The sequence below is a fragment of the Onthophagus taurus genome, chromosome 7 (genome assembly GCF_036711975.1).
Source record: "Onthophagus taurus isolate NC chromosome 7, IU_Otau_3.0, whole genome shotgun sequence".
Lineage (NCBI taxonomy): Eukaryota > Metazoa > Arthropoda > Insecta > Coleoptera > Scarabaeidae > Onthophagus > Onthophagus taurus.
In genome coordinates this window covers 28,346,305-28,360,575 of record NC_091972.1, presented here as the reverse complement: position 1 = coordinate 28,360,575, position 14,271 = coordinate 28,346,305, and the positions used below count along the sequence as shown (strand labels likewise).

General features: G+C 33.0%; 1 protein-coding gene across 1 annotated transcript in view; it reads left to right on the top strand.

Moving 5' to 3' along the window:
- LOC111420954 (SIDL trafficking protein particle complex subunit 10) overlaps window positions 1–14,271 on the top strand; it is a 32,347-nt gene that overhangs the window by 14,712 nt on the left and 3,364 nt on the right. Inside the window, exons 7-10 of the mRNA XM_023054061.2 lie at window positions 6,598–6,858; window positions 6,910–7,293; window positions 7,368–7,529; window positions 7,592–7,913. Coding sequence (XP_022909829.2) covers window positions 6,598–6,858; window positions 6,910–7,293; window positions 7,368–7,529; window positions 7,592–7,913 — 1,129 coding nt within the window. The remainder of the gene's footprint in view (window positions 1–6,597; window positions 6,859–6,909; window positions 7,294–7,367; window positions 7,530–7,591; window positions 7,914–14,271) is intronic.

The following is a 14,271-nucleotide window of genomic DNA, read 5'->3' as shown; positions in this document are numbered from 1 at the left end:
CGCAGTTGAGTTTAAGTTTAAGGAAATCCCCAACCATAGTTACTGTGGCTGTGTTCAGTGTGAGTGAACATTAATCTACCAATCTATAACAACATTGCCTAAACTGAAATCGTGTCGTGGATAAAAAGTTATCTCGAACTAAATTTAAATAATGAGGAATTATTTTGTAAAGCTTGTGCCAAAGTTGTAAGTATTTTTTTTTTAAATTATGTCGTAACGTTTTAACCAAAGATTTAAGTTAAAAATTAGAATTTTCGGCGGAGTTACCAATGGTTTGATGACAACGAAATTGTATTTCTCATTGACTTTTACACTAGTTTTAAAACGAGTTAAAAAAATGGAAAACTGTTAAATTAAAACTATATTAAATTTGGTGTCCTATTTTCTTGGGATATGTTTTTACATATGATCGGCAATGAAAAATAGGCACGAATCTGTTTTATAGTCTGAGATTTATATTTTTAATCTGTTAAGTATTTATGGCTAACTTTTTGAATTATTCTTTTTTAACATAACGTGTGAGAGGAAGTCCCAAATAGAACAATATGTGAAAATTGCAAAACATACAAAAATGTGATAGAAATAGATCGATTACAACTATAAGAAAGGTATATTTTTATGTATTTCCACATATTTTTTGCATATTTCGGATAAAAAACTTGCATATTTATGCACATATTTCCTATAATTTGACTTCATAAAAATCCGAGCTCTAGTTATAACCATAATGGCCGGATAGATATGCCGAATATCCGGTATCCGACTTTTCGCAAAATCACTATCCATTCCATCACTAATTTACATCCTTTTGCAGTACATAAACGTTTTGCTGTAATATTTTAAAATATAACATTTATCTTTTACTATTTTAATATGATGGTATGTTGAAAAAACATTATGATCAATTTTTATTATTTTATTATTCACAATCATAGCCAATGCGTGTATTGGTGTCTTAATCTTTGTTTTTCATTAAAAGCTGTTCTGGCGTTCTTTATCTGCGTAGCTCGTTATGTTGTTTTATGTGACAGCTTTTTAATAATATTTGCAGAAAATTACTTGTCAATAATGGAAAACCGAAATACTCACTTGGTTGACGTAAGAGATATATCTGAATCGAATAGAGTAGATGAGGCATAAACCAATTAAAAGTAAAATATATGATAACAGGAGATGTTTACAGAGCAAATACGCAATCTTTGTTCTTCTTCTTCTTCAGAACAATACTTTGTTCTGAACAAATTGTGTATAAATTGGTCGAAAAGCTATGCGTGGCGACACTCTTCGTTTGATTCTGAAGTGAAAATCTTAATGTAAAAATATTGTATCGCGCTTCGTACGGTTTCAGGAAGCACTTAATCCTTTCCTATCAAAGCGCGGAATATTCTGCGGGCATGCGACTGTCTCATAAAACGAAGCGCTTGAAAAATAAAAAGAGATTTCGTATCCAAACATTCTTTTAGCTATGCGCCCTGTTCCTCATGGACCTGATTTACTTGTACCTTGTCCTCCAGCTACATTTGAAAACATGTTGGATGATGTCGATCAGTTGTTTCAAGGCAGTGATGACGGCGATAATGATGGTACTTACGAGCCCACCTACAATGAGCCAAAACTTCACGCAGTCGGAACTAAACGATTTGGTTAGAGACTTAGGCCTTCCAAAGGATACAGCCGAAGTTTTAGGTCGAGGTTGAAAAAAAAAACATTCGTTGGCTCCTGGAACATCCTTCTCTTGGTACAGAAGTAGAGAAAAAAGAGTTTGAGTCTTTGTTCTCTCTCGAAAGTGACCTTGTTTTTTGTACTAATGTTCCTGGGTTGATGGAGACATTCAACATAAAATACCACCCCGGAGAAAGGAGACTTCATTGATTCTTCTAGAAGAACTCTGAAAGCTGTTCTTCTCCGCAATGGCAACCAATATGCATCTGTACCAGTAGGACGTTCAGTTCAGAATGTTACGAGAACCTCAAATTGGTACTTAACAAGCTTAAGTACTCTGATCATAAGTGGATTGTTTGTGGGGATTTGAAGTGATCTCTATGTTACTAGGCCAACAGATTGGCTACACAAAGTTCCCCTGCTTCCTTTGAATGGAATAGCCGTGACCGTAAATAACACGTAAAAAAGAATAGCCAGTAAGAAAAACTTTGGTTCCTGGAGTTAAGAACGTTGAGGATATCTCTGTGAGCAGTTTCCCGGCCACTCTGGGGCAAAACTTAAAGAAGGGGTATTTGTTGGTCCCGATATAAGGAAACTTATGATGGATGGAAACTTCTAGTTGAAAATGGAAGACCAGGAAAGGAAAGCATGGAAGTCTTTTAGACAAGTAGTAACTGGCCTCCTAGGTAATAAGAAAGACCCAAACTACAAGAATACTGTTGCCAATCTGTTAAATAACTATAAACTGTTGGGTTGCAACATGAGTGTTAAAGTTCATTTCCTTCATTCTCATTTGGACTATTTTCCGGAAAATCTTGGAGCAGTAAGTGAGGAACAAGGAGAACGACCAAGGTATAAAACCAAGGTACCACCATGGTATAAAAGGAATGGAACGCAGATATCAAAGGCACAGGAACGTTAACATGATGGTTGACTACTGCTGGATGTTAAAAAGCGAAAATCCTCAACCTCACAGCAGGAAAAGTACCAAACGAAGTTTTGAAGGAATTACTCATGACTGACAAACTGTTGAATAATAAAGCCATTATTCCACAGTTCTGACACACCCTACTAATCAAAAAATAAAATATTAACAGAAATGACAGCTTTCGTATATTGAGGTTATGTCTGAAATGTCTATCAAGTTTATTTTTTCCCTTTTTTTCATTTTATTTTTCAAAATTAAATAGTTGTAGATAAAGTATAGTATTCAACTTACGTATAATGGATGTTACCCACTCAGATTACAACACTCGCTCGCTTCGCTCTCTCGTGTTGCAACTTCATCTTCGTGGATAACAGTCGCCATTATACGCTTGTTGAATAATATACAATTATTCCACTAGTGGAATAATGAAAAATATAATCTTAAATCCTATTCACATCCTATTTATTATTTATATTAACATTAACATTTATATTAATAAACATTTCATTCCTTGATTTCAAGCCCTTGTCAAAAACTCTTCGCCTTGTATCCTCTTGGCTGATTCTTCAAATAGGCTATAAGCTTACTATATTTTCCTATGTCTATGTTTTTATAGACCTTTATAGCGGCTTTCAGCACCGAATACTTCGATCACATGGATAAAATTGCATACCTCTTCTTCAAATTTAAGAAATACGATAGCAAGACTTCCTCATTTATTGTTATTACGCCCCGTTTTTCTTTCACTTCATTAAACACGGAAAATACTTTTTCGTAATGTTCCCTGGACATTGCAGGCAATAATTGGACAGTTGCTTATTCAGCTTCCTCAAGAATTATCTTGGGAACATAATCACTTTTTTCCATTTTTCACCAAGTTTACCTTTACAACCTTTACAACTTTCACATTTTTACAAATATGTTGCAAATGGAGTCGATAAACAATCGAAAATAAATAGCAACAATTCAACACCTCCCATTTGTTTTTGTTAATTGCAATGATTTTTGATCATTTTTTGATAACATCAGATGAAATTTTGGCGATTCTGATTCTAAATGAGTGTGATTGTGGATAAAACATTGTATTGCATGCGTGTTTTAGATGCATTTTATTCACTTAAGAAAATTAAACATTTTTCGAAAACTGCTATTAAAAGTTGACTTTTGCGTAGTATTTAGCGACCGTCAAAACGATAGTTTTTTGTCAACAGCTACGACAATCAAAGAATTCTCGAACGATTTTTTTTGCTGGCTAAAGCTCGCAAAAAAAACTTTCGTTCTCGAATGCAAAAGTGTCATTTCGCTATCTTGTATCAAAAATAACTATTTTGCGTGGATAAAATGCTGTCTAAAACACTTATGCAATAAATAACTATTAATAACATATACATAGATAATATCGATATAAAATACATATGATTTTCCTAGAAAGTTTTACCTCATTTTGTAGACAAACCTTACGCGATAGAAAAAAACCAATATTATTTCTGAAATCATCACCAAAAACCACATAAAAATCAGTAATTAGAACAACAACAATTTTAAAAAATATTTTATTTGCAGGCCTGTGTTATTATAAAATTCAAAACTTACAATATTAATACATATTAATATTTTTTAATATATAAGTAAATCTTAACAGACCAATTCTGACTTTAAAATTATCTGTTACGGTATAAATAAACATCTATTTTAACAAATATTTACTACTATCCGTGCAAAAAGTCAAGGCCCTTCACTTTAGAGATCGATATCTTCGCAACCGCTCGATAAAAAAAATTGCGACAAAGTTTGCTGTAATCAGTGAACATTTTTATGTAACATATGTTAATTTGAAAATTTTCGGATTCACGGTTTTCTTTTTATCGCGAGTTAAATAAAAAAAGTACCCGATTTTTGAGAGTGCCAGCAACTTTGCGATTTTTTTCCTTTCCAATCGGTCCAATCCTGTCCAATCTGTCCGGGTTCTGTCCAATCGGAACAGATGGTGCGTCCCAGATAGGACGTCGCACCTTATTTCTTTATGTAGGTAAGATAAAGGCGCAACGTACGTCATTTTCGAGATTTTAGACGTAACTTTATTTTTTAAATGGAAACCATAGTTGGCTATGACTTAAAATAATTTGTTATTTTCTTCTGATAACAAATATATATAGTTTGTGGGGTATATTTCTTATGGTTATTGAATAATTAACAAAAATTCATTTTGTTCTGTCTAAAACTAATGTATGTATTTAAAAGTTAATGTTGCTATGGTGATAACCATACATACTATGATGGAACATAATGTATCAAATAATTACCAAAGTTTGTATTTAAAAATTCGGTAACAACTCTGGCATTATGTGCTGGTACGATGCACCAGCATGTTAAGAGTCAAAGTATAATAAAACTGAATAAAACTTTACAATGAATTTCGAAAATTATGCGACGTTAGCCGCGGAATTTTATTTCACAAGATATCCAGAAAGAAAACAACCGCACGTAAAAACCTTCAGTCGGTTAGCAGACAATTTAATAGATATTTGGTCCTTCCCCAAACTACATACAAAAACACCAAAATGACCAAAATTGACCAAAATGAGAGTGGGTTATGGGAGGTTATGTGATAGACATTAATACGTCTAAAAACATAAAACTTCAAAAATAATATGAATACGTCTAGGATATAACCTCTAAAAATACACAGCAAATACATAGACCATAACAACAGCAGGGCGTGGAAAATGGTGTGACGTAGTTTGCGGGCAGGTTGTCACAACAATGGATGTAGCAGTCCTGTTAGATTCTACTGTCCTTGACCTACGCCACTGAATTCTTCGTAAAAAGTTGCCCATATAATGTTTTATTTATCTTTGATAATAAGTGAGTTCAGTTTTTGCCGATAGGGCGAAAACAAAAGACGATAGCTGTTCGCAATTTTCGGCATTAGCATTTTCTCGAAAAACGAGATCATGACATGTAAGCTACTTTTTTTCTATCTCTTTTAGTTTCGGAGATAGCCTATGCGGACATCGAAATTGGGACACCCTGTACACAAAGTTGCTGGCACTCTCAAAAATCGGGTACTTTTTTCATTTAACTCGCATAAAAAGAAAACCGTGAATCCGAAAATTTTCAAATTAACATATGTTACGTAGAAATGTTCACTGATTTCAATAAACTTTACCGTAATTTTTTCCATCGAGCGGTTACGAAGATATCGATCTCTAAAGTGAGGGGCCTTGATTTTTTGCACGGATAGTAGGTGTTAGTGATGTAAAGTTTAGTTACTTTTTAGTATTTGTAACTATCCGTTACTTTCAGAAAAAGTATTCGTTACTTTGTACTCGATACTCGTTACAAGTAATCGTTTGCATTTGCATTCGAGTACTCGTTTGCGCTCGAGGTTCGAGTACTAGTTTGCAATAGAGTACCTAGTCGTTTTAGTTGGACTACATACTTACATAAATTTATTTTATATTACACTTATTTTTGAAAATAAATACTGTACGTATATTATATCGTGTTTGTTACGCTACTATGCACTGTGCACTAATATCAAAAAATAGAGTGTAGGTTATGAGATTTACTTTTTCACTGCATATTATAACGAAGAATTGTTCTTAATTATTAATAACTTACGTTTCTCTTATTATATAACAAAAATATTTGAAAGTAGTAACACATTAACAATGGAAAACAAAACTTCTTCTATAAAACAGGCAATAATAAAATAAAATAACAATAAAAGATATTACAGCTTATTATTGCAATGTAAGTCGATTTCGCCTATCCGACAATACTTAGCCAGCTTTGAAAAAAGTAACTGTTAGATTCAAAGTAACTGGTACCGATATGATACAGTAACAGTTACTTGTAATCGCGCGGAATAACGAGTATTCGCGTAACGAATAGTTACTTTTTTTACATCACTAGTAGGTGTTACGAACTTTATAACATGAAAATAAAAATAAATTTTGTCATGATGACTCCCCTGTTTATTCTTATTACTGTTATTTTTATAGCCTCTAATGCTAACTCCCGGTATAAATATAATAAGACTGAAGAAAAAAGCGACAATAGTGGGAAAACGCTCCATAGGTCACATAGCTATTTACATCGGCAAATTAGAACTAGTTTCCACTCCCGTTTCACCAAAAATCACAATAGAAGTAAAACGGGAAGAACCGTCGATAAGATTAGACGAAGGACAATGGCCGTTACTTTTTGGCCTAGAACAAAGACTCGAACTAACCATCACCATAGGAAGTTATAAAATTGATCCTGTAAGATTTTTAAAATGATTTTTATTTATTATTTATTTTTCTTTCTTTTAGAATTGTGTAGTTAAATTAATAGGTTCGAGAGGCGTTTCGATTCAACACAATTTAGATGCCCCTTTACAATCAACTATAGAAATACCAATCGAACAAACCGAGCCAGAGCAGAAAACGGTTACTACTCTACGAGTTTTGGCGGATCAATTCTCAAAAGACCAACAGATTACAATTCGATGGCCGTTTTCGCAGAAACCCATCCCCGTAGCTTTAAGTTTTACAACGCCCATGAGTTGTACAATGAGGCTACATACAGCTCGTCATAGGAAATTTGTTCAAATATCCGTTACCGGTCAATGCGATTTACAATTGACGGTTACAACTCCTAAATTATTACTTGGGGATGGTATTAATGTTATTACTCATAATATCCCTTCTAGTCAAGTAAGAAATAAATGGTTTTAAAATGTTTTTTTTTTTATAAATGATTAAAAGGTTTATTAACTGAATTTTTTTAGATTATTACTAATGGTATTTCAATTTCTTTTATGTGGGAAGTAGAAATACCATCAACGAACGATGGTGGGCCTTTAAAAGGTGAATTTAGATTACATTATACCGTTCATTCTGATAGTAAAAGTAAAATGTACCAATATTACTTTGATATAACCGATTACCAGGTAAATATTAATAAATTAAACAAAATAAAATTTTTATTTCCTTTTTTTTTTATTGTTTTTAGACTTTATATATTGTTGAAGCAAACGTGGAACCAACGAAAGGTAATGAATTCTGTAGGGTTGGTGCTGTTTGTAATTTACATTTGTCCATTAAACCGGCAAATCAATCGTTACAAATCGTCGGTACGAACTCGCTGATGTACGAAGTATTGGCGGAACAAAGTGTTTGGGCCGTTTGTGGAAGAACCGCGGGTGTGGTGTCTTTCATATCCGACCCTGAACCTCAAACAGTTACGTTGGAAGTTATGCCTTTAACCAGTGGTTATCTTCCTCTTCCATTAATTAGATTATCGAAGTACATTCCTGCCGAATTTACCGTTTCAGGTAAGAAACATTTCGTAATTATTTCTTAATATTTTTAAGGTTATTAAAAGTTGCATTAATATGTAATAAAATTTTAATTGTGCTGATCAACTTACAAATAGTTTTAGATTTTTATAACAAAATTAATCTATTTTAAGATTTGAGGTAATTTACGTTAAAGTTTGTTTTGAGTTATCCACATTTATTGCGTGTTTGGCAACATTTATTTTTAAAAGGAAGAATGGAACCATACACCGAGAGAGAATTAGATCATTTATATGTCCTGTGACAAATTAACAGATAGAAAAGTGCTGGGAATTTGCTATAGACATTTACATGTGGTTTATCGATTTTCGACAAGCGTATGATAGCATAAGAAGGGATAACATAAGAATGATCTTGTAAAGTTTTGGAATACCAGCAAAACTAGCTAAATTACTTATGCTAACTATTAATGATATTGCCAATCAAGTTAAAATCCAAAATAAGCTTACAGATAGTTTTATACGTAAGCAGGGATTGAAGCAGGGTAACAGTTGGGCACCATCAGTGTTAAAACTGGTCCTGGAACATATCCTGAGGTAATGTGAAATAGATGCTAAAGCATATAAAATAATACAAATGATGGGATACACCAATGACATGGTAATTACATCTTGATCCATAATAGGATTGAAGGAAGCCTGTAAGGAGATAGGTTTGGAGGTCAATGTAAACAAAACTAAGATAATGGTCCAATCACATAGACACCAAATACAACCGACGCATAAAGATATACAGGGTGATTCTCAACTTATAGGCATAAACTTGGGGATTTATTTCTCATGATAAATAATGAGTAATAGGTGAAAAAATTGTACTCAAAGTTTTTTAGTTTCCTAGATATCCATGACATTTACTTTCAAAACAAGAATACATACAGGGTGTCCCGTTAAGCGTACGGAGCGGCTGTATCTCAACAACGGTATGGCCTAGAGGTTTGGGGAAAAAATCCTTATAAGCAAAGTGGGCAAGAGAAATAGCTGGAAATTATTTTGAAGTTCTTAATTCGACCGCTAGGGGGCGTAACTGCCATTGAGAAACATAAAATTCCCGCTATCTCAGAAAGTTAGACGATGAGCTATAACGTTGACAACATCATTTAGTAGCTTGGATAATACCGCGTCGCTTTTGTTTTGCGATATTTCTCATATCTGTCATAATAAGGGAGAGGGAGGCCAATGCGTTTTCAAATGTTTACATTTTAATATCTCCTGGACCATTCAACCGATTTGAATATTTTTGGTCTTGTTTGAAAGAGCGTTTCATGCTCTTTTAAAAGATATTCAGTAAGACCGCTTGGTTTAAAACAAATAAGCTAGAGGGCGTTATCTGCAGCGGTTACATATTTTTGTGATTTTTGAAAAAAAGGTAAATGGAACGGTACTATTTACTTCACAGACCGTTAATCACCATAAAATTTGCTAAATATTAGTGAAAACCGCATCTCGATATCTCCATCCATTCTCGAATTATAAAAGAAAATGTTAAAAATTCATATATCTTAATCGGATCAAGTTACCTTAGGAAACAAATAAGAGAGAACAAAAATTTTATTATCTAGAACCTTCCTTCACACTTCATCCAAGCTTAGAACTGCTTCAAAACTACTTTTGAGGCGTGTTGAAAAGCCAACGGATCAATGAAACATCAACAATGATAATAAAACAAAATAAACCAAAACACTTAGAATAACTTAAATTTTTGGCAAACATAACTCACTAATGAGGATTTAAGGATTTTTTTCCCAAACCTCTAGGCCTTACCGTTGTAGAGATACAGCCGCTCCGTACGCTTAACGGGACACCCTGTATAAGATTTTAGAATGACATCAAAGCAAGTGTTCGAAGTTGTTTCCAATATTTTATATACACAATTGGGTTCGCTGAATCCACGATGTCCCACTAGCGCGGCCTATACCAGTATCTGATTTTATAATCCTTGCTCATTATTAACTTCCTCAATATTTACTTCCTTAGCTGCAATGTTAAATGCCTGTATAACCACTAACCACTGTATGCCATCCTCAGTATCGGCCAAGAGGACGGCATCATCTGCATAGCACTCAATCTTGATTTTGTACTTTGTAATGTTTGCCCTGTTCTAATTCTTTTATCCTTAGTTCGAACGTTTTGGTTAAATCAACGAAACAGAGGATGGCTGCCTGACGTTTTTTCGCCGCAGTTCTATCTGATTCTCTTTGATGCTCTCAACATTTTCCACAACATTGTGTGATCTGTACATATCATTCTTCATCTCGGTACTAAATTTCGCCATGCGTCATTTGTGTAGGCATTTCTTGCAAGCAGGAGAACATGAGAAAACGACCCACTCAAATGTATGTAAACATTTTTTTGCAGAAGATGAAATAATCATGGTGGTATCAGTTCTAAACAGATGAGATAGTTTGGTGTTGCTGTGTAAGATGATAGCGCGGCCTAAACCACGGTGTTGGCAGATTGTCTTGGCAGCAGTTTGTATCTGATTTCGCAATCTTTGCTCAGTATTAACTTCGGTGACGTACACTATGCTTTGTAAGTGATCCCAAAACAAAAAAAAAACAAGAGAATTGAGGTCGGGCGATCGAGATGGCCAGGCCAATAGACTACCTCGACCTGTCCATCTTCCAGGAAACACTTTATCTAGATGTCGCCGCATAAATCGGATATCTAGGAAATGAAAAATTTTTTGCTACAATTTTTTTTTACCTATTAGCCATTATTTGTCGTGAGAAATAAATCCCCAAGTTTATGCGTATAGGTTGAGAATCACCCTGTAGAAGAGGACTCCATACAATTGGTTGACGAGTTCATATATTTGTGGTCCTTGGAAGTTTTTGAGAAATCATCGAAATGTTTGGTTTACGCTAATCTTATGCGATTATTATGTTTACCCTTTTAGGATCAAAACTGGCAAGGTTATAGATTTATATATGGTATTGCAAGTGAAAATGTGGTGTATTTATGAAAAGTTTCGTCGTTAATAAAAAGTGGGCTAAAGATTTTTCTGCATGCAGCTTAAAATGTCCCCATTAATCGTTCATAGCCATACTCGTTTTATCTCTGCTAATATTGCATGGTACTAGGTTAATAATATGTTATTATACTTATTTATACAACTACGAGCGAATACATGTATTTTACTCAATAATGGGTGATCAAAATCGTATCGTTTTTGTAGTTTCTTGCAAGTAACAATAAGAAAGTTTTGCTCATTCATCAAAAATTCATCAAAGGCTATTTTATTTAATTTGATTTTTTGACCCACCACTTTGGTACCTAAGTGCATTTTAACAGGATTGATAAAGTACGCAGTATTTACTAACAATAAGTAGTGATGAATCGATCTGAATAATTTTCAGATTTTGTAAAGGAATATTTTGGTTTTTAAATAATGTACAATCTTAAAGCTAAAGAAGAAATATATTATTATATTATAATAGCAATTTTTCTTAGAAACATACTGGTGGCACCCTCATTTGCAACTTTAGGATTGTTATCAGAAAAAACCTCTATAAACTTAAATGTACGAGTACCTATTTTTCTAAGCATCATTAACTATGATTTTATTTATAAATTTGTAACGTAATGTCTCGGCCGCAAGCGACCTCGCTAAATAAATTGAAACTCACGTTGTCACTCTATTAAATCGATGACGCTTGCAGCTGAGTTGCACTGTACCTCAGCCGCAAACGACCACACGGCGAGTCATACATTTGGGATACTAATAACGTAAATTAAACAACGATTTGCTGAATAATCTCTTATCGTAATATTTCGACAAACAAAATGTTACTAACCCTTCACACTTGACCAGTCGATATTACAACGCCTCGGCCGCAAGCGTTTCTCATACTTAATTGAAAGTAATTATATTATTTTGTAATTATTTATGCTCAGAGAGCAAGAACCTTTTTATGTTATATTATTTTATTGAAATATTTTGTTTTATAATATTGTGCATAACAACTGTACTAACATATTATTAACATCAACTATCTTGATAAACTAAATTCAACATCCTACAACCTTATGGATTATAAGTAACGATTGTAATCGTTAATATTAAAACATTTTGGTTGTATGTTTAATAAATAAATTTCTTGGTAGAGGTTTTGTTAGGATGTCTGCGACATTTTCAGCAGTAGGTACATATTGCATGTTAATAGTTTTATTATTTATTATATTCCTTAAGAAAATAATTTCTCATATCAATATGTTTAGACCCTCTGCGAATTTTCAAACGAATTTGCCATAAAAATTGTGCTTTTGTTGTCGCAGTACATAATTCCATTTGTTTGTACATCAAAATCCTCTAATATTCCTTTTAATTTAATTATTTCTTGTGCTGCTAGGGCAGCAGCCATGAATTCGAATTCGACAGTTGATAAAGATACAGATTTCTGTTTTCTTGAAAACCAATGCACTACATTATTTCCATAAAATAAGAGTCCGCCACTGATACTTTTTCTATCTGATTTATCAGATGCCCAATCAGACTCAGTATAAGCAATCAAGTTATTGCTTGTTTTATGTAACTTATAGTTAAGGCCTAAATCCTTGGTTCCTTTTAAATATCGAAGAATTCTCTTCGATGCTTTCCATGTTTGGTTCGTTGCCCTGTTTAAATATCTGCTGAGAGAAGACACTGAGAACATAATATCTGGTCGTGTGGTCACTGCAAGGTACATCAAACTTCCTATAAGTTCTCTATGAGGAACATTTTTCATTTCGTCGTTATCTTCAATTACATTAAAATTCGTTTCCATCGGCGTTGTAACTGGGTTTGAATCCTCCAAGCCAAATGTTTTGAGAATCTTATCTACCATATTTGTTTGATTTATATTTAAACTTTTATCTGTGCACTATATTCACTTCTAAAAATGGCCCGGTTGTACAGGCCCTGATATGTCCGTGTGCAATAATTCTCCAATTTGTCGAGTTTCTTTATCGAATCTCGCGAATGCTTTTCTTGTCGATTTTCTTTCTATACATATTCTGCATCTTTCTTCACTTACTGGTAAATTGAGTAACTTTAACCCAATTTTATTTAGATGTCCTAATCTTCTATGCCACACATCTTCATTTTGTATTATATTACAACACATTTCTGGTTGAGCATTTTTAAATATTAATTCTAATATGAATAACCCTTTTAATGTCTTACATTCAATTTCGAATCCATTTGAATATAACTTTATAAAATTTCTTGTAAACGTTACTTTTATTCCTTGAGAGTAGTAACGGTCGTTACTGTTAGGAATTAGAGTAAGTAGTCTCGGGAATACACGACCAAAACGACAAAGGTTAGATAATTGAAAAGGCTTCCTTTTATCTCTACCAAGCTTTCGGAAATTTTATTTTTCTTTCCTCAGGGTAACTACAAGTTTGAAAACAACAAAAACGTTACACTATGTATACAAAATTCATCTTAAATTACTTACAAAAGTGGATTGCGCATAAAACTGAGCCAAAGTTAAACATGAGTTCGCCATAATTGAACGTTAAACATCTCTAAACTAACAAACATCTCCAGCATCAAAGAGTAAAATTTCAAATCAGATACAACTAAAAGTATGAAAGTTAATATAAACTTGAAAGGTTAAATATTACTTACAATATCAACATAAAGGAAAGCCTTTTCAATTATCTAACCTTTATCCTTTTTGGTCGTGTATTCCCGAAACTACTTACTTTAGTTACTTTTATTCCTTTTTTAATTAGTTGTGAAACTGATAGCAAGTTATGTTTTAATCCTTCTACTATTAATGCATTAATTGTAATTTGTCTTTCTTTATAATATGCATTTATAGTTGCTTTCTTCTTTGCCAACATATATGCAATAAAGCTGATATTATTTGTATGTACTTCATTTGCAGTTTCGACATTATATCCTCTTCCTCGTCCACGATACTTAAAATCTCTACCACTTCGTCTTCCTTTGAACGAATAACATGGAAAAAGAAATGCTTTGAAAGTTACTTCTTCAATATTTCTTTATTCACCTTTACTTTTCTGTTTTAATTCCTCATCTAACAGTCTTGATTTTACAAAATCCATACTAATTTCTGTATTTAATGTTTCTATAGCTGTAATAACTTGATCAATGACAGTATAAATGACAAATCTTATCAGATTCATCAATTTTTGTTCCTATACTTTCCAATTCTCTAATATTACTATCAAATTTTAAGAAATAATCTTCCAGTTTTTCTTGTTTTTTAATTTTAATGTCAATAATTTCCTTTTAAGTGTTAACTTTGTAAATACACTTTTTCTTTGAAAAACATCTTCTAAAGATTTCAACATTTCCTTTGCTGTTTTTGAATCGTTTATTGCAC